This window comes from Phaethon lepturus, unplaced genomic scaffold (genome assembly GCF_000687285.1).
Source record: "Phaethon lepturus isolate BGI_N335 unplaced genomic scaffold, ASM68728v1 scaffold40470, whole genome shotgun sequence".
NCBI classification, from domain to species: Eukaryota; Metazoa; Chordata; class Aves; order Phaethontiformes; family Phaethontidae; genus Phaethon; species Phaethon lepturus.
The window spans coordinates 730-22,817 of record NW_010514813.1 but is presented as its reverse complement, the minus strand read 5'-3'; the positions used below and the strand labels follow the sequence as shown (position 1 = coordinate 22,817).

The 22,088-nt window shown below is 36.5% G+C and overlaps 1 protein-coding gene across 1 annotated transcript in view; it reads right to left on the bottom strand.

The window, feature by feature from the left end:
* Nucleotides 1-21,787, bottom strand: part of DCP1A (decapping mRNA 1A) — a 31,599-nt gene extending 9,812 nt beyond the window's left edge. The window contains exons 1-4 of the mRNA XM_010294066.1: nucleotides 21,749-21,787; nucleotides 20,466-20,593; nucleotides 11,077-11,143; nucleotides 5,258-5,396 (exon numbers count right to left, since the gene is read on the bottom strand). Of these exons, the coding sequence (XP_010292368.1) occupies nucleotides 5,258-5,396; nucleotides 11,077-11,143; nucleotides 20,466-20,547 (288 nt within the window). The 5' untranslated portion in view covers nucleotides 20,548-20,593; nucleotides 21,749-21,787. The remainder of the gene's footprint in view (nucleotides 1-5,257; nucleotides 5,397-11,076; nucleotides 11,144-20,465; nucleotides 20,594-21,748) is intronic.
* Between the last annotated feature and the right edge of the window lie 301 nt (nucleotides 21,788-22,088).

Here is a 22,088-nt window from a genome sequence, read left to right as displayed (position 1 = left end):
GAAGCAGAAGTTATTTTCACTAGGATTTTTACTGTGATTTAAACTTTAATTACAGTACTAACACCAAGCTTTAGAATTTGTAGATATTTGGATACATGTTGCTTCAACATGTTGTATCTAACATTTATCTGGAATAGATCTCAACACTCTTATTACTACAATTTGAGCAACATCCCTCCCCAACACTGATCTTTTTTTAACAATATTTCCCTTTCTGTAGGAGAAGGAATATACCATCAAAAAGTTCTTAGCACAGGGAAAAAAACCCAAACAACACTCCACTCCTCAACAAAACAAAAAACTCCAACACAAAACCACACACACTTTCTCCACAGCCAAGCTGACTGATACCATTACCAAACAAGCAGAGGTTCAATGCAAGCTACAGAAATGTGGGAGAAAATAGACAAACACACTTTCAGTTATGCCAAAGAGAATTTGGTGCTGCCATGGCTGAAGCGCTTTCCATTTCTTGGCTAGCAATTCACCGTTGATTTAAGTTAGCAGGACTGTAGCTGTAGCTTTGAAGGCAGCAGAGACAAACTGTAAGTAACTGTCTCAGACATGAGGAAACAGGGCTTGAGTTCAATATGTGAAAGACTGCAACTATGTGCACAATTAACTGATGCTATATTCAGTCCAATAATGTGGCAGAGGTAATTTTTTCTTGCTTCTTGGCTCTGCAAGTCATTACGCACGTTCCATGGGCCAACTTCCAGAATCCAAGTTAGCCCATTTAAACGTACTTGGATGTTCACAGTAGTGTGGACATAGCCTTATATTTTAAATGCCAAGTCAAAAGACAGAATTTAGGATGCCAAAAGTCTTCCAAACCCATTAGTTTATTTAAAGCAGTAATACATTCATCAGAAAACACTGCAGGTATTCCAAGAAAAAAATATATTGGTACCAAAATCAAGTAATAAAGGGAAAAAAAAAAAATAAAAGAACCTTATTTAGGTCTGGATGAAACATACCTGCTCTTGTATTTGTAATGAAGTTTTTTGTTCTGAAGGCTCTGTACTTTCTGGCTTTGGAGGATTTGCATTTTGTTGCATTCCAGAACTTGATATAATACTGAAGTCACTGATCTGATTCTGGGGGGGGGGAGAACAAAAAAATATTTTAACACGAGTACATGAGTTTTAAGTCTACATTTATCCACTACTATAATCTTGTTTACATGGCGCTTTGACTGAAATACAGATAATATACAGAGTACTGATTTTTGTAAGACACTGTGGAATTCACAAATTTTAGGAAATAAAAATCATACCAAGACTGGTATCCATTACCATCCACTACCTGGTATGTATTTATAAAAGCTTTTTACTTTTTATTATTTAAAAAAAAAGACAACTGGCTTCATACTTTTTTTTTCCACTGAGAAATAAAAAAAATTAGAAAAAATGCTTTCAGAAATCATTCTAACTAGCTGGAAAGAGAGCTTGTCAGTGACTTATTTCCACCAGATTCAATTAGCCACATACATGTATTTTCAGAAGGTGTTAATTTGGTTTTCTGTGAACAAGGCAAAAAACAAACAAGGGAGTTGCATTATAACAGACAAATTTTTACAGATCACATTGAGTTTCATCTTTAATAAATAGATAAGGAAACAAAAATAGAAATTGTATTACAGTTTAAATCACCAGTGAAAAAAACCAAACTGTCAAACAGACTAGCTTTCAATAGCTAAACTATACCTTATGCACACAATATAGCTGAACATTAGCACAACACATGACAATTGCTCTGATCACTTACCCACAGCAGCAAAATATGAGTTAGATTGTTTTTTTAACCTGTTGCTAAACATTCTGAGCTTTATTAATCTTTTGTTTTCAATTTCTCATTCAAAGCAATAAATACAAAATCAAGACTATATATTGTGATTTAGGGACAGAAGTGAGAAGCAACTTCTTCCATCTTTCTGACTTTTAGCCACTAACTTGAAGGTCAAAACTCTGTGCCTGAAATGCTTGATGCCTTGTGGTTACAATATTGGACAACGCAGTTTTCTTTTCACTAGAGAATGTTTCTGTCCTCATACTGAAACACACACAAAACACCACACTATAAAAAGCATCCATTCACTTCATTAAAAAAATAAATCTCAGAATTCATTCATTTTCACATATGGACTTGATGTAGCAAGTACTTGAAGGATTAAGCTGATTTGGAATCCTAGATTAAATCACTCAGACCTTCATAAATCTCTTTTTCACTCTCTCTGCCCCCTTCTCATGCTGACACTCTGCCAATCTCATGTGGGCTGCACACAAGGATTACTGTATGATCCATCTGGAATATACCAGGCAGATAAGTACTTTCTGCTCCTAAATACAAATTCATGTGTAATTACTGAATGCCGTAAATTAATAAAAAAAAAAAGCAGAAAAATTAAGACAGGAAAGGTCTTTCAAGAAGCCATCTTCAAAACAAGTTGGTGACCTAGTCATGTTAACATTGACATACCTTGGCTACAAGGAGTTCCAAAATTAACGTGCCAGAGATTTGCTGCAAAAGCTGAGGTGGTCAACAGAATATTCTCCAAAGAAGTTTGCTTGAAACGTGACCAACATTGCTCAATTCTGTTTATCTGGCAACTTTTACATAACTACCACCATAGCAGACTGTAGGATTACATTCAACAGATTCAGTTTACAGTTCACACGCATACATGCACACACGCAAAAAGGTTATGAAATAGTTATTCTAGTTTCACTAGTGTTCTCAAAGCATCAAGAAATACACACAACAAATCAAGATCAAGACACAAAACCCCTGATTACATAGTAGTTCTACTGCAGTCCATGCCCTGCCTTTTTCCCTATTGTACGTCAGGCACTACAGACCTTGACTGTCCACCACAAAACCTGCATACCATTGCCTGTTTATCAGTACCTTACTTATCTACAGAGCTTCGTCCATAATGCTTAGAAACATTGTTTCTAGCAAACCTTTTCAGTATTCTCACATGAAAGAGATCTGAAAATCAGGAGCGGAGAAACTAGAATATGCTTTCTGAGTAATTTTTAAGAGCCATTATCCAATACTGCAAGGACAAAGAGGGAGAAAGGCTTCACCACACCCTAAGGGGGCACTACAAAAACAGTGAGTTCCTGTGGTATGTGTTCTCTTTTTTTAGTTTTTTCTTCTTCTTCCCAAAAAGCCTTCAATTTCTTCAAATCCATCTCAACTGATACAACATTGAAAGATAAGTCATTCAGGTTTTGATGCTTCCTTCTCTACTCTCACAAAAGCTGCTACTTCCACAATTCTGGCCTTTGTACAAAGACACCTTCTCTCCAAACAGCACTGATGCTCACAGCATCAGAAGCAATTTATTTAAAGATCTCTGTTTAAAGCATTGAAAAAACACATTGCCAATTTTCAGAAACTAGTATCTAGCCCAGGTCAAATATATTGTATGGTTTGTCACATTCACTTGTCCTCAATCTATGTCAGAAAACGATGAGTTAAGTTGGCTCATAAAAGGCTTAATCCACGTATTCATTCTTTTCTCCTCATTCCATGTTGTACTGTAACAATCTAGAATCCTATAAAGACTCAAATCCCAAGTACTCAAAGGAACTCTGCTGCACAAGCAACTTCTAGAAGCAACCAAGCACTCTACTAACATACTAACTCTTTTCCCACCAGTATAGCCACAAAAACCATACTACAGCTCTGCAACATTGTATTCACACATTACTATTGCGCATTCTTGTATTATTACACTTGGGAAAAGGCTTGTTCAGAATCTTTGTTTCCTTTTTTGGATCTCCCACATTTTACCCTTGTTTGTACTGCATTTATGAATTTGGTCCTCAGAACTACATAAAGTAATTCTTTCCTGAGACCTAATATGATCCCTCATTATGTAAACTTGTGAATTTGGCAAAAGATAACATACTCATCCTTCTGAAATCAATTAATTTATTAAAAGGATAGACACACAGTAGACAGGACAGAAGTAGTAAACCAGGGAACAGAAGGTTAGGGTAACAGTATTGTTATACTTCGTCTACAGCTATTAAAAATATGCTTCATAGAATCTACAAATTTACTAAATGACTAAATCTGTAGTCTCTAATACGACACAACTTCTTTTGAGACTAAGAGACACATGCTGTCGGGTAAAATTTTTATTTGCTATTCCCAGAGACAAAGTTTTCTCACAGCAGTAGAAACCATTGTAACATGGGTCTACCAAGCTACATTTCAAGTTGGATCACACTATCAGTGTTCAACCTATCTTGCCTGAAATCACAAACTGTTTCTTAATATACTGTACTCAAGGGAGAGAACAAGACATCAGTCTGAGAACAAGGCTATTGAAATAATGGCAGAGACTGCCTGCTCTTCAAAGAAAACACAGCTGATATGGCTTTCTTAAAAATGAAAAATAATGAAGAAGTAGGCAAAGAGTTGCCCACTATGGTAATAATTACAGAAGAAAATGCCACATGCAAATACTGCACTGTTTTAAAATATGAGTTTTTCCCCATATTACCCCTTCTCTCTAAGTCATGAACATCTGTGCTTGTATCACAGACATAGGACAGTTCACAGAGTTTCTGGGCTTCTGTTACATTATTCAACATGCCGAAGCATTTTACTGTGCAGCTCAGTGAATGCTCTGCTATGATTCATGCCATAATCAAGATCTCCTCCAGTGACTTTCAGTACATAAGAAAAAACTGAAAAACCAAGTGTCAGCCACTACAAGGAATATTTACAATAATGGAACTTCAAGATCACAAAATCAGACATTTTCATTGATACATTCTTCTAAAAGTGTTACATATATAACTATTTGTTCACATTTCCTTTGACAATGGTATCACAAAACAAGACAGTAGATGAATACTGAGACTAAGCGTCCCATGCATCTATTTTAGACAAATATTTTGTTGTGTCTGCATGTTCAGGTATCCATTTTTTAAATTTTATTTCCCCCCTCCCCCCCAGAAGGTAGCAATTCAAACATAAGATTATACAGGCCCATTAAATTATGGATTAGGTGCACTACTTCGCAATCTTGGGTTAAGAGTGTATTGCACAGGACAATTTCGTGTATAAGAATTATTCTTTGTCAGCTCTGAGAAATCACAGGGCTTGCTATTTCAGTGGACTGCATCTGATATTCTAAGCCCCTTATTCAGAAGTAAAAGTAGTGTTTTTATTTGTTCATAAGGTTAGGAGAGGAAAAAAAAAGACAAAAAGAAAAAAAAAAAAGACATTTCCTTACTCGTTCATATTCATCCTTGGCTTTACTAAGCATTTCCAGGATGTCAATGGGTCTGTTTTCATTGCAGCCATTGGTTCTACTGGGACTTTTTCTGTCCTGGGCAGTTTGCTGCGATCTTTGAGCTTCTTGTTCTACCACTCTGTAACAGGAAAGGAGAAACAGGGTTTTAAAATTTTATCTGGAGTTAACATCTTGCAAAAGGCAGTAAAGAGAAGTGTACTCCCAGCATATCAACACATTTTGTTCTGCCTGAATAAAAACCCAACACATAGTTGGCTCACACCCTTCTCCTCTGGCCTTTGGCGCCTACAGTTCATTCACCACTTCCACTCGACCCCTACCTGCCTCAATTATCAAAAAACTTCAGTTTAAAAGATGCTTAAGATATGCAAGAAGATGTGTACCTTTTAATAAAACTACAGTCGGCATATACTTCTACTCCTAATCCATATGCAGTTCACAAGATATACATGGCTGTGCAATGCGCTAAAGCTTATCCTCTTGAAATAAACACACACCAGCCTGTAATCCCTTCTTTTTTAAGCCTGCATTAATCAAATATGTTAAGAAAAAACAAGCACTGTAAACAGGGCAGAGCTCTGGAGCTGGCACATCACATGAGAACTCTCATGCTGTGGAACTAATGGCTGATGGGAGAGCCAAGAGGTGCCATCATAACAATCACAGAAAGCATCAATCATTCCAACCTCCAGTTTCTTTGGGTCAGTTAGGATTCAGGAGTAACTCTAGGTTTTTATAGACTGTAGAGTAATTAGATATTTGTATGTACCTCTATGTCGTCATTTCTGAGGAAAAAAAAACGGTTTAAGTCTTGGAAGTTTCTTCCCAGTTTTCTAGCAACCAAGCCCCTTTACTTCACCAGAGTTTAGCTGCATTTATTTGAAGAAGCATTAGATTTTGCTTTTAACAATTCAATGTTGCTTTCAAAATTACTCGGCAAATTCTTAATCATACAAGCTGCTTATTTAACCAGCTTCTCAGTAGAGTTTTCTCTGTTTGTAAGGAAGCATTCACCTGCAAACATAACTCAGAATAGGGAGGCCAATCTACAGCGTCTGACAATTTCTAAGAACTGCGGCATGGCTTGTTTTGATGAAGCAGCTCAATATTGTACAAATGTTTCTATGGTGACACCCTCAGAGAACATTTTGTTCTAGCACCCCACATGGTCACACAGTCCTGACTTTGGACTTGTCTAAACTCAACTCTGAAACTAGTGATGAAAGAAGGCAAGGTAAAAGAACCAGACTACTTTAAGATTCTAAGTGCCAGCATAATTGTATCAGAAAAAATAAATACTTCAGAAAGAGGGAAAATTCTGGACAGCTGAAGTCATGCATGTGCTGCCTGATAGGTGGGTGACACAAAGGCTTCAGTCTTGAGATCCTCCTTCTGCTCTTAACTAGTTGGTCCAGAAGGTTTCAACAAAACGTCTTCCCATTAAAACAGTACTAATTGGTCTCCTAGCAAAACATCTTCAAGGAGCACATCCATTTCACAGAAATGTTTCACAAAGATTTCTGAAAAACATGTAATAATATTTTTCTATTGCCCATTATGAAGAGTTTGTTACCTTTTAATTTTTTTTTAAATAACAAATTATCTTTTCATATAGATTATTTAATAGCTCTTCTGCCATCTTCTGTCTTGTGCAAGTTACATTCAGATGGTGGTGACAGTATACTCCCAAAACTCAGATACTCTCCCACTTCTACCCTTCTGTCTGCATTTCAGAAGCCAGTTTGGGTCTGTTGAAACCGGGTAAAACAAGCCTATAAACTAACCTAAAAATACCCTCCCTACAAATTTATATGACAAAATGCAATAGTTTCACAAAGATTTGAAAATGCCTAGTTTCTGTCCTACTTCTAGAAAGCTCATCCCTCAAACAATCATCTTGACTTAACTTGACCCAAATTAATTTCTTCTACCAGTTTGATGACTCCCATAGATTTTTTTTCATTTAAAAAAATTTCTAGAATTCTTTAAGGAAAATCAAATCAAACGAGTTCTGTAAATCAAATACCTTTGCTGGGGGGAAAAAAGTCAACTAATGCAAATCTGTACACTGAGCATGCTCTGTATGCAATCCAGGATTAAATCTTTTTTAAGCAAGGCCTGCTGTTTCTTTCCATTATGTCAGATAGCGGAAGAGGCACACATTCCTTCAGGGACACAGTAGCTGCTGTGACGATTTGCTTCCTAATAAATGCAGTTATAGCATTGAAATTATACCTGGCACAAACTCATGAGGGTTGGGGAGCGAGTGGGGAGCAGGGAGAGGGGGAGAGAGAACGTGAGAAGTGAAATCTGTGATTGCAAAGCCTACAAACACTAATTCACTTTTCTTTTAAAAGATAAGGCACCAAAATGTAAATGGATGGCCTGCAATCTTGTTAACTCAGTCTGGCACAATAAGGTCAAGTCAAAAAGCAGGAAAGAGAATGTAAATCTCCTTGAAACCTTTTATGGTTATGTTTTTGAAGCTCTGAGGTACTATAAAGGCAGTACTCTTTCCTATCAGTGATACAAAACCCCACACCTAAACAAAAGGGTGTCAATCCAAATTTCCACCCAAAACAAAGACAAAAACTGTGGAACAAAATTAATACTCTTGGAAGACAACATAAATATTTATTTCAAAATATACTGAACTAAGTCTGATGGAGCCCGCTAACATGCACTGAAATGCAGCTTTCCTTCTGTAAGACTCAATTTTATTTTATTTTTTAGATTAAAAAGTATACTTTAAGTTTTCTTGATTACATCTTTCATGCCAGGATGAAATAATTCCTGCAGCTTCAGCCTTCTTGTAAGAAAGCACACAGAAGTATCAGCATTTTGACTTTTCTTCTGACTGCCTTCTACCCATTTTGGGGGACAGAAAGCTTGATGTTTGTGGAAACTGATGTCAGCAAAATAGTATCAATCTGCTTTTCATCAAGTTTGTAACAACAGCCTCAGAAGTGCAGCTTTTCCATCCTACAGTAACATGCAACTAGAATGCCTTCATTTCGTTTTCCCTAACATGGATCTTTAGATACTCAGAAGCTATAAAGCATGTGCTACCAAATGAAGTGTGGTTTCATTCTACAGTGCTTTTTCAACAAATACAAGTGAATATACTTACACTAAATACCTTTCTCAATATAAAAACTGATTCTGCAAATACTTTTATTACCCCCAAACCAATACACAATTTTAAAGTAAAAGAAACCTAGAAATATTCAGACACACTACAATCTAATAATGAAGAAAGGCTTTGTGAAAAAAGCACTCAGATAACGGAAGACGTATTACTAGCAGTGATCATTTATACCTTTTTTGACCAAGTTAATGGCAGCAAAGACTAAAAATCATACTCAAGTGAGGTCCTAGCCAGCTCAGCATAATTTAACAGGCTGTATTCTGTCAATATCCAATCAATAAATGTTTTTATGTACACATTTGATTTCTCTAGTTTCACTTGTACAGGTCTGGAATGACAAAGCATATTCCCCAAAGTCTGCTTGATGCATTAACTCTAATTTCATTTTCAAAGATACTTTAAATCCACAATCATTCCAACATGTATCATAAAAAATTCCAATATTTTAAAAACACGTTTCAGCTTTAATTTGTAGTCTTAGAAACTTTCTGGGGTGCTCAAATGCTACAATCACAAGAGTGTGTGATTATCTGCATCATAAACAGGGGCGAAGCAATAACGCTAATTTTGGCACTTCTGCCTTTGTGTGTTAGTAAAGCTGCAACACAGCCATCAGGGACCCAAGAAAAGGCAGGCTACAGTAGTTTACAAAGGAGATGACAATAAAGCTTAGATTTTTCCCAGACTGACTTTAAATGAACCTGCTTTGTTAGAGTTATTTCCACAATATTACAGAATCCAGCAGAAAGGGTAGATGTGCTTTACGGACTCCTGTGCCATGGCTAGGCTAGTCTGTTACCTGATTACACTTTTAAAGATCCTTGATGTATTTATAGCCCATGATTTGTGCTACAGTGACTAGACCAGTTCAATACCAAATGAATTCAAGTTTTGCTATATGACACTTAGATCTGCAACGTAGCTGTGCATGACAGAGTAAGAATATAGTAGAATTTGAAGGGTTCAGCTCTCTCCCTCACTTCAAACATTAATCATGGTTTTAAACTAAAACGTGCATTAAGAAAACTCACACCCTTCTGATGCTCTGTTTAAGTGGAGAGGCAACAGACATTTTGTTATTTGTTTTAGTAATAATTTCTGAGAGTCAGCTTCACACAATTGTTTTCTGTTAGCCTTTATAATTAATTATTATATTTGGACAAGTCAAATAACAGCAAAAAGTCCAAAAAAAAAGAACAAACAAGCAAGAAATGGGAACTGTATACGGAAAAGAAAAATAAGATTTTAGAAAGAGATTTTGATATCAAAGTCTGTCATTTGTGTTGTCTTACATTGCTTCTGTGAGGAAAAGCCAAAATAACCCAAAACAAAAACCCCAGAACAAGAAATTAGAAGGTAGCTTAAAATGTCTACACTTCGACTAGTTCCCATATAATTAAATTTTGTGTCTTCAAGATGTCCTGACTTGCAAAACATGAGATGCTGATTAAGGCATGCAATAGAAAAGAAAGTTCAGGAAAGTAGAGTGTGATGGTGAAGAAAAGCAAAGCAGAGAACAACGGATTGGAAAGTGTCTTGTGCAGTACATCTGCATTTCGCAATTTTGCGTTTCTGCTAGTGTAACTACCCTGTCACACACTTCAAGCTCCATAAAGACACTGCAGATTTGCCTAAGTTAATTCTCATCCTTTTCTATTAGTAAAAAGATTAATCTGCAAGGCACCTCACCTGAAGGAACAGAAAGACGCAAGAATACCCTCCAATCACAACATGTCTTAAAGACCTTCGGCCATGTTGCCAACTTGACCAGTTCTAGACCTTTTTGACCTCTCTTGTTCACTCAAACTTCTGTACTCTAGTCTGAAGCCCTCCTCTGCTGTGGTAGTGCAACCGGATACGCTTAGCTGCATTGCTACAGTCATAGTAGGTTAAACAAAATAACAAAGACATGTTATTGCAAACACAGTCTTCTAAGGTTTCTTTAAATTGTGATCACTTCGTAAATTCGCCTGCTGCATGTAGTTCCTTGGGAGCCCCGGGAACTACAAAATAAGAGCAAGACACACGGCAACTTTACAAACCAACTTTATCTCCAAAGGTGGGGGTGTGGAAACAGGATCAAAAAGAAAGAAAGAAAAAAAACAACAACAAAAAATCCACTTAACAACTCAGAAGTTAGCAACAAGCTCCTATTATTTCATAGTTTTGCTTACTCTCCTAGCATCACTTTAACTCTATACTTGTCCCACTATTCTCCAATCTTTTCACTTTAGTTAGGAATAATAATTAAGCCTTTCAAAAAAACCCAACAAAACTGACAACCACCAAACAAACCATAAAAACAACCAAAAAACCATGTCCATCACTTATTTGATTATACTTTCTGCATCAGAAGATGTTCTGCCAGCATCCCTATACAAAATAAAGTATAAAATAAACAAACGGTGCTCATATTTGCTTTCTTTGGAGAATGCCAACTAATACTTCAACTGATTTTTTTGCCACTGAACTCAAAATTTTAACGCTGTAGTTTAAAAACAAACCCAATGTTTTGATTACTAAATAAACAGTACCAGCAAGAATGTTGTATTTTTCTATTTGAGTGAGAAAATGCACAGACACTTTTAATAGATTCAGTATTTTTTCTGTATTACACAAAAGAATTACAGAATAAGACCACAGTACTTACTTAGCCATGAGTTTTGCTATTCGATGACAGTCATTCTTGTCGTAAAACCAGATACTGTAAATTGACACTTGAAAATAAGAAAAAAAAGCAAGCATAAGACAAAGGTTTAAAAAAAAAATCAAATCAATAGGAAAAAAAGCAAAAAACGGGCAGTCCATTAGGTCTGCAACATATAAATTACCATCAATTTCCACTCAAATATTCTGTGTGTGACTGACTACTATTTATAAAGTGATCAGAAATAGCACAAGTGCAAACACAAATACAACTTCAGTCAGATTAAATGCAATAACTACAATATGTTGATACTGTTTGTAAATAAAAGTGGCAAGAAAACTAAGTTTTAACTACCAGATGCCTTCTCACTACAGTTGCAACCTTCTGTTTTGAATTACTGACTTTATGATTTAAACTAGGCTAAACAATATCCGTATTTTTTAAAAAAACACTAATTTTTAAATTTGTCAAATTTTGAAGCTCAACAAAAATATTAAAAGTTTGAATTGCGTATCACAGTTCAGTCAGGGACTCCCTGGGAGGTTCCCTTTCCAAATTCTTTTCACAAGAGAAGTAATTGTACAGGAAGGAAGCGGTACCAAAGCTCCAGTCATAGTGTCACATTCATGGAGCAACTTAAAACTAGACTCAAATTGAACCCCACTCTAAGAGAGTTATCAAGGACAAAGCAATAAGGGCAAAAGGGTTCCGGCTCAGCAAGACACTAAGCCCCATTCTGGCTTTCAGAATAAGTAAAATTCCACTGAAAGTTGGCAGAGTTAGAGCCCAATCTCTGAGCTGACAGATTCTCCATCAGAGGGAGAAACTGTCAGTAGTGCCATGTAGTATTTCTTAATCAGAAACCCCACTTCAAAGCAGCCATTTTTACCCACACACATACTCATCTCCTTACTGTGCCCACAGTTGTGCCAACACAACAAATCTGCAGAATTCTTTTCAGAATTGTATTTAATCTAACCCACAAAGCAGGTTATTTAAATCTTGCTTCACCTATGAAGTTCATCAATGCATAGCGTGCAAGTACATCAAAGGCAACTGAACACTTTGTGTACGTTACCATTAAAATATTTTAATTTCTGAAAAGATACTTTTAGCCTTTTAAAGCCTCTTCTTTATACTGCTATTTGGTTTTTATGAAGTTGAAATCACTAACTGATTATAAAAATATGACTTAAAAGTAAAGGAAAGGAATGTTAAAGAAACCCAACATAACCTTTTCCACCCAGATGTAGATTTCTATTTTGAAGTTAAATTCTCCCTTCCCTGCTCCCCCCGCCGAAGTCTCAACCAAAGACCACTCAAAATTATTTCAAGCCATGGAAAAAAAGGCAGTCATTTACCAAACTTTTTTCTAAACCTTCCAGTTATCCTAGGCTTACTGTGTTGGACCAAAACCCTCAAAAAGTCATGCCCACACCTTATTTCTATAAAAATACCCTAAGACAAACTGCAGTTCTACTCTTCTTTTTTGTTTATTTTATTAAACAACTATATTCATTTGGGTGTTTGTTTCTTTAGAAGCTACAGCTTAAGTAACAACAAAGCTTTCAAGTCATAAACAAAGAAATCAATACAGCACAATTTAAGGAACCTTCTTACAAAAGGCATAAGCCAATAAAAAAGCATTTCACACTTATAGCCAATGCTTACAAAATTTTTATTAATATTTACAGTTTAATACAACTTGGATACAGTTTAATACAAGTGGCTACTGCATAGAAACCTGGAAGCATTTCCAGTTTGAGCTTCTTGAGTCACACAGCATATTTTAACACTGAAGAAAAGCTCTTTGCCTTCCCTTTCTCCATTATCAGACAAACTGCCAAGAGAAGAAAGCTGCTTCAAAAGCATACCTGCTAAAGAAATGAAGATAAGGAACCTGTAAGGGTATCTTAATGGGACAAATGATAAAAGTCACACTCAATTCTGCCAGAAACAGGCCTACACAAGGCCAGAAGCAGATCCAAATCTCAGTTTGGTGTACAGAGTATCAGGCTTTTTTCCACTTTGTACTACTGGCAAGCAATCATAGGGATTCACTGCAAAACATTAACAGTATTACAGAGATGTAAAGCAGATTATGAACAAGTAAACTTGGGCATTAACTTAGATATGGTCCAACAGGCTGGAATGTTTACCTTCCTCTTTTCAAAAGAGGGCTCATTTGTACTATCAGTTCAGCTCCCTTGCCCCAGAAGTATGTGTGCATGTGTGTGTGTCCAAACTGCATTACCATATTTGATATATTTCTTATATGCATACAACTTTAGCTATGAACATCCTTTTATTAAAACCAGAGTTGGTACTTATCAGTTCTTTTCAAATCTGTGATCTTTTTACTATAGCCAGCATAAACATTATCTGAACATTCATATGTCTAACGGCATACCTTTCTACTGCCGTTCTTTTAAGAAGAAGAGTTTTAAGAGTTTCATCCAGCAGAAGCCATTAAATTATGTGACTCACTTTTTTGATCTAGTTCAACACTTTCCACCCAGCTTTTCTACACTGAATGCTGGGCAGCATCTTTAGTAATCAAGTAGAAGCAGTTAGTAATCCAGTATCTTTTGGTTGGATTCACACTACATTTTGACACACATGAAGTCATGGGTAACCCATATCACAGAAAAATCAGATTTCCTAAAATTGAAAGAAATCAGTCATCTTCTACATTCTTTGACATATGTAATTTTTATTAGAGACACTGACCCATGCATATTTATCTAAACATGTAACACTCAACTTCTCTCCAAACTTGACTGGATGTATCATTAAAACTTGATTGAAATTGTTATGGAAAAACAAAGACATTTTGAGAAAACAAAAGCATTATGGAAGTCTGCCTGCTCAAGTCTAACAGACAGATGACAGCAAAAGGAAGGTCTTAGTCTCTTCTACATTTGCTCCCATTGCTTCATTGGGCAGTCAGCTTACTGTTCCAGTGCTGCCCAGTTAGTAGATCTGAATGAAGAGTGGGGATAGCAAAGTGCCACAGTGAGACAGAGGCCTCACTCCTTGGCAACATAAAATGAAGTCACATCCCAAAGGTGTAGTTTCACTTCACTTTTCATTTTAAGTAAGCAGAAAGAAGCAGTGTCACCACCTTTACATTCCCAAAACTTTGCCATTAACTCATTCTACCCCAGTTCACCCTTCTCCCTTATGGCAGCTGGATACATTTTAGTCCAGACCAGTTCCTCAACACTGTTTGCACATCAGCTTCACAAACATGCCATCTAGCACAGCGGAGGGGGCAGAAACAAGAAGCTGGGGGCAGTACACTAAGGCAAAATTGTTTAAATGTTCATGAAACCGTAGCCTGAGAATGCTGTGCCAGAAGTGTACATGGAACTCATGAGCAGTGCCAGTTTCAGACTGCAAACACTATCACTCTCTTGCCTTAGGCAATTTAGCCATTTGTGCAAATATAGCTTCATGTCATTCAAAAATATGAATTGTTTAAAAGTTACCGTAACTAGTTGGAAGACCTGACAGAAGACAGAAAAATTTTACTTTACAGTTCCAATTTAGATGTTGCTATACAATGAAGCAGAACAACCGGAGGTGGGAGACAATAACCTTTCAAACTCTCTCTGGAAATGAAGGACTCATATTTTGTAACCCATCCTATAAAGTAATCATGGAAATCAACTTAACCCAATCTTATTCCCATAAAGAAAAGCACATACATGCATTATTTCGCACTTCAAATTGCTTTATGTGCTTTTGTCTAAATGCTATCTCTCTCAAAGCTCCTATTTCTTCCAGTAGCAAGGTTAGTTGAAATGCCACCTCTGCTCTAATACCGCCTTCACTACTCATATTTTCCTTAATTTAAATATTAGCCTGCCACATACATTTATAAATCATTAGAATTAATAAAAAAAGCCCCTCCCTTCCTTATTGTTTTGGATATCTAAGGCCATTTCAAAAATACAGTTCACAGCACAATCCCACAAGCAGTCACACTGGAGTAGCTCAGCAGGTGGCAAACAGCATCCAAGATCAGAAACACTTTAACAAACTGCCATCTGACAAACGATAGTGTGGAATGAGAGGGATTACTACTTTGCAACACCGAACCAGAGTGGAAACCCCCTTCCAGTTAGAGTGCCATCTTTCAGGTCAAACAAAATATTTTTAGAACTCCTTAACAGCTTTCAGTGGTGCCTCCCCTCCCCCTTGCTTGCATTGCTGCTTCTGCTATAAAGGTATCAGGAACAGGCTCCGTCCTTATCTCTGACTAAACCACTGGGTTAATGCACTTGCTGGAGAGCCGTTCAGCTTCGGCAATCACAGAGATATGTTATACTTAATGCACTGCCAGCCAGGAACAAATGCGATAATGAGGGACCTTTCCTTACCAGTAAAGATTCCCTGTTTTGAAACCAGTCAGGAGCTCTTACAAAGCATTTTAAAAGCCATTTGAAATAACGCAATTCATTTTGCTTTGGCTGTTCTGAATACAAGGTTGTTTAATTAATGGTAATACAACAAGCCCAGAAGACAGCACTTTGTAACCAAGTTTTCTACTTAAATGTATAAACCTCTCCAAAATCTATGATTTTTGTTTTCCTAACTTTTACCCTTGGAAAGGAATAAGCAGCAAGCAAGAAAAACAAACAAATCAAAAAAACACCACACCAAACAAGAACCATTTATTTTAATACTGAAGTTTTATGCTTAGCATCTGTCTTTTCAGCACCATGGAAATCAATCTGCCTGGCCTCCCAAGTGAACTAGCTTGGATTAAAAAACCTTTTAATCAAGACCAATACCACCAATACAGAGGGAAAGTTACAAACGAGAAAGACTTAGAAGAATACTTCTTGCAGACTTTAAGAGGTAAGTTGGCCATTGCTTAAAACTTTGACTAATTTTCCTCTATTATTAAGCAAACTATCAACTGCCAGCTCCAAACTCTCACATTACAGATTGAAAGTAAGTATAACTTGCAGAGTGGACTATTATTACTGCTACTTGCAGAACTGTATGCATTTTTTTTAAATACAGTTTAACATATGTTTCCACAAAATACAGAAAAGACGAAACTAGCTTAGGTTCATTAAAAAAAAATGGGTCAATGGGATTCAGTGCTTCAAGAACAAATACTCTGAATACTCTAGAGAATGTGCATGCATCCAGAGGGAAAGCTAGACAAGAATCAAATGTACCCGGCAACACATATTCCAGATTAAGTATGAAGTATAATCTAAAAAAATTCTACCTGAAGAGGAATGTTACCTGAAGTCAAACAATTTCTTTTAATTTCCATAATTTCTTGATCACATTTGGAGATATTTGTTTTCTTTAATTCTCTCTAACAATGAAAAGTAGCACACCTTTTTTTCCTATTTACCACTGTAACTGGTATAATGTCTCACAGCTCCTTAGTCACATCCCCCCCTCTGCACCCCACCCCCTAATTTTTGCTTTAGGATCTGATGCCTCATGAACAAATGGTGTAAGTTTTTGGGCAGCATCGTATATAACTTTGAAAGCAAACATAGCCTCTCTCAAAATTTCGGGTTTAAGTATTCTTTTGGGGCTTGAATTGTATTATGTAGCCAGAATGATTATGAGAAAAAAAAAAATTGGAGTTGGGAAAGATTTCCCCATTAACAGCTAAGATATTAAAAAGGTATTATTTTCAAGGGTGGGGGGAAAGGGAAGGGGAAGCCTCTCTGTGTCTTACATTTAACCAGAATAGCAAGTTGACCCAAATGTCTTCCATTTCACTCAGTGAACACAACAAAAGGTGGATATAAGAATGGTACTGTATCACTTGGTCTAGCCTCCTTCCAGAATACACAAAGCCTCCTTCATACCCCACCCTGCAAAAACAGGGGGAAACTGCCCCAACATCTATGAAAGATAAGTCAGGCCTCCTTTCCCATGAGGATAAAATGGCAATAACCTAGTCTTGTTCTAAGAGTATAAAAAGCCTTTGTGCAATAAAGGATCTCATGTCTACAGCTTAACAAGAGTAAGTTCTGATATGCAGCAAACTAAAGATTCCATTGTATATTAAAAACAAGTATTTGAATAAATCAAACCATAAAAGAATGGTAAACCCCACCACAAATATTATAATCTAGCATGACAGGCAACTCATTCTTATAGCCTCCACCCAAGCTAAAATAAAGTTTATATACTCCTTGCAAAGTTTCTCATGTAACTTGTTAGCAGCAATACATAGGCTGGAGTACATCACTTGATATAGTCAGAACAACTCTCATGCCATTTAAGACAGAAATGCCAGAGGTCTGATCTGGTATACATAACAGACTTTGCCTTTATCATCTCCTTAAGACAGAATCACAGAATAAAGAGAAAATGTTAAGTTTATAAAACAGTAGAATCATATTCAGTTATAAAGGCTGTTGACATGGAACCTTCCCTGAGTAAGTGGTGGCATAATTTTGCTTTGGTCATCTTCTACTGTTTCTACTGCAATGCCCTGGGGAAGTGTTAACCACGATTTGTCATTGACCCTGTTACAACCAAAATATATAGGCACAACACACGTTTGTGTCTGCCAAACAGCAGTATTAATAAACACGATTTTCGGTTTTTAATCGGGTAGCCTGAACCATTCACCATCTGTAAGCTAAGGAAACTGAATCATCAGTTCAATCATTCAACAATGATTGAACAATAGCAGGACAACTTACTCTTAAGAGTTTCTAATGATCATGGCAGACTTCCTCAAGCAAGAGACAAAAACCACACTCTACAAGAAACGGGGCTGTTTCCCAACAATCTGTATGGGAGGTAGATTTTCCTTGCACAACCTAGCAGTCCATCCTCTTTCAGTCATTAAAGGATCTCAGAAGAACTTTACATTAAGCCATCAGAGGTACACCACATTAAGCCCTTAGAGATATATTACATTAACCACTGGCTTAAAACTCGTATCTGAATTAGTCCCAAAAAAGCAAAAGTTTCTCATGCCAGCAGGCTGCTGAGCAGAAGTGAAGACCCTTCCACATGAAAAGAACTTGGACAAGAATTCCCTAATCAACCCATAAAAATAAAACATATACATACTGAGATTTGTCTATAAATCCAAAACAATCCTGAAGGGTTTTTAGGGGTTTTTTGTTTTGTTCCCCTCCCCTCCAAGTTTCACAAATACTATGCAGATAGAGGCAAACTGCTTTAACACTGAACATTCGATCATTTAATTTGCTTTTTTCCTAGCTAATTCAGGGGACAGAGGTCAGAAAATTTGGGAAACTGCATGTAAAGAAGAAAATAAAACCACAACAATTAAATGCAAAATGTAAGACAGTTAGCGGTGCTGAAGTCATAAAGAATAAAAAGCTTAGATGCTGTTTTCTATGCTTTTAAGCTTGCATTTGAACTAAGTGAATACTAGCAGAGCACACAAAAACTGATCTGCTGCTTATTTGTGGCACTCAGGGAAACAACTAATGACCTACTAACTACACTGAACATTTTCAATTTACAATCAGTGTAGACTGTTTCTGGACATGCTACTACCCTCTCCCAGGAGGCAGGACAGAGTGACAAAATAAAGGACAGTTTCTGACCAAACTCTTTTAAAATGACAATGGGAAAGATATAAAAAAAAAAAAAAAGCTCTTGATTACTTCAGAATGCAATTATTTCCCATATCCAGCCTATAACATTTTCCCTGCTCACCTTTGTATGAATTTCTTCCTTGCTCATACTTTTCTACGTCATTTTCATCCTAACTCCCATGAGCCTCCCACAGATCTTACACAATAGTGACTCACAGGAAAAGGAGAGCTTTTATCAATGGAAGGCATATAATTAGATTTAGGGGTTTCTAATGAACTCACACAGTCTACCTTCTCCAATTGCTTCCTTTAAGTAATTCGCTAGTCACTGCCACTAGCATACACCATGGTAATTCCACAGCAGCTCCTGCTTCCTGATATCATCAGCAGTTCAAACAAACAAATGAATCAACTGCCTGCTTCCCTCATGTCACCAATCTCACAACTATGATTCTTTCCTCTACTGCCACCTCATCAGCCACCCTACCCCTACCACCATTATCTACAGCTCCTCTACCTTCCAAACCAAGCAACCTGCTTAAACATCCAACTCAATGCAATATTGTTTCCCCTCCCAATTTCTTGCCAGTCATTTACTTCCCTTATCTTATAGACTGCTCAACTTACTAAGAAGTTTTGACTTTTTCCTCTTGATGACACTTACAGAAGGAGGATTGCTAAGACTGTTAAGCAGAGGAGACCACCTATTTTAAGCTGTTCTTTGTCACCATAATGGAATCTATCCTACTCCCCACAGATCCTAGAGACTTTCCAGGGGGGAAACAGGAAGGGAATAACATTTGACTGGTTTTTTTAGGTACACTAAAGCATAGCCAAAGCAGTGTTCCTATCTGTAATTCAAGGGGACATTCTGACAGGAAGAAGGCATGGTGTGGAAGAAGCACTGTATCCAGACAGCATATAGAGTCTCTGAGTAATTTAGTAAGGGGAACCTGTCACTAGACAGCAGCAAACTGGTCGCAAGAACTTTGGTAAAAAAGAGGATATGAAATGATACCTTTGTATCAGGAGGCACCTGTGGGGTGCCCTTACCTACTTAATGTGGATTTCATATTCACATATACTTCCTCTCCTTAAGGGCTACATAATTTATACTTTGTGCTCTTTGGAGTTACAGAATTTTTAGTGTGTACCTAATTGGAACACAGTACACCAGGACTCTAAAGCTCAACTGATGACCCAAAACACTAGTAGAACTCAAAAAGCAGCGAGATACTGACTACCGTTTTACCGCTGATCTGTATAACAACTATCCCAACACCCAGACTTGCTGGAGTCTAGACTCCAGCAAATTTAGTACAGACATCTATCTCCTGAGTGCAAAACCTACTGTGGAGAAAGAAACCTTTAACCTAGAGCTGAGCAATTTTCTCAGCTTCTTCAAGCGGCTACTGATTAATATTTAGTTTTTTGCTCACAAAAGAGGAAGCCCTCACGAACTGTTTTTGCAGTTAAATACTTTCAAAAATCTATCAACTTTCATTATTTTTTCATAGTTTTTTATTCATGCTATAGTACTGTGTATATGTTTAGATTAAACCTATCAGATCGTTAATTAAAAAGACTACAGAAATATTGAACTTTGTTAGCGTATCCTCTTTTTATAGAAAGAAGGTGGTCATCATAATATAATAGCACAGCTATTAAAGTAAATCTAGCACTGTAGACAGAAAATATCATCAGACATCTCACTGGAACTTGCCCATTCCATTATACTTGAAACAGACATCACAATAATCAGAAGCAGTCTAGGTTATAAAACAGAACATGAAATTTATATGGATTAAAGAAAGTTATACTCACAGCTAGCATTTCTGTAGAGAAGAAAAGGTTCATGGAGCTGAAACTCCAAATCTTTATTTACTGGTTCAACCAGGTTGTGCATGTTCAGTCGATTCACTATCGTAAAACCGTGATAAGGAGAAGCTGACCTATTGTTTTAATTAAAACAAAAATAAGGATTAATACCTTGATCAATGTATACAATTTTCTGAAACAGAGTTATGAATTAATCTTCAAATCTCTATTGCTTTATTAGGTGAAGCTTTAGCAGTCCTGAAGCTCTTATAGTTGTTCTTCTATGCCATTTCTTGGCATGCCAACTAATTTCAATTTAAAACTACATGTACCTCAAAGTAGGATTAGAATTAACATTACAGTTCTACACTGCTAAACTGCTGGATCAAAGTTATGGCTCAAAATAAAAAACCCTATTCAGAAACACTAGGGCAGGTCCAGGATTAAAATGCAAGTGTATTCAACACTTCACGTAAGATAATTTTGAGCCATTTTAGAATCTTTTACTAGAGGAGAAAAAACAAGCCACTTATGGAGCAACATCCATCTTACTGTAAATAGGTACAACAATAAAAAAAAGCTGTTAGCTTAAATAACATGAAAGACACATACAGGGGAACCAAAAGCATTAGTTTCTTCCTAAAGGGAGATTCTTAAAATAAATACTTAACCCAGTGTCCTCAAAGTAGACATTAAATTATTCAGAATTGTATTGCTTAGTGAAACAATTTTTATTGTGTAGATTTTTTTCTAGTCACCAGGTGGAAAAAGAAAACATCAAGCAAGCAAGCAAACCCCAAAACTACTAGCAGATCTCCAGCTTTTAGGCAACTTTGTCCATTTACAAAAATTATGCCATTTCCCAACACTAAGTTAGGACAGACTACTTAATTTGTTATCACTATTGTTTTCAGAATCAACTTTATGGATTTTAGGAGACAAAGGAAGATCCAGCATTTAACAAACATAATACATTAACAAATGCTATTGGATTAACAAAATTAGCTTAATAAACTAGGCTTTTGTGTGGATACATATGTAGCATTCATCAAGTTTTATGGTATTTCAGCAGTACTTTTAGGTGCTTTTGACAGAGCTATTCACCTATGTGCAGAATTTATTCTTTTCAAACGAGTATATAGATGTTAACAGCTGGACAAATAAGTAATTATGAATTTACTGGATGCACTACATCCAGTATGAAAGCTACACATGAAGCCATCTGAGGTTTGTTTTCTTAAGGAAGGAAAATGAAGCCCCACCCACTCCCTCACAAAAAAACCCCTTACCTTTTGTACACAAACAACGTCCCTTCTATGTCAGTTTTCTCCTACAAAAGACAGCAATTGCATTTAAGGGATATGCTTTTTCACACAGTTATGTAGCTTTTGTATTGCATTTTAATTGCAGAGATTTGCAATTTCCTTAGCTTTCCAAGAGCTTTGACATCATAGATTAAAAAAACTAATTATTTTCAGGAACTATCTATTTTTTCTTAATAAGGTTAGGAAATTAAACCAATTTCCAGAAGATTTTGTTCATACTATTAATCTGACAATGTGATATACAGTATTCTGTAATCTTCCTATGCTGAGCCTGATGGGTCAGAGCTGAACACCCTTCTTACAT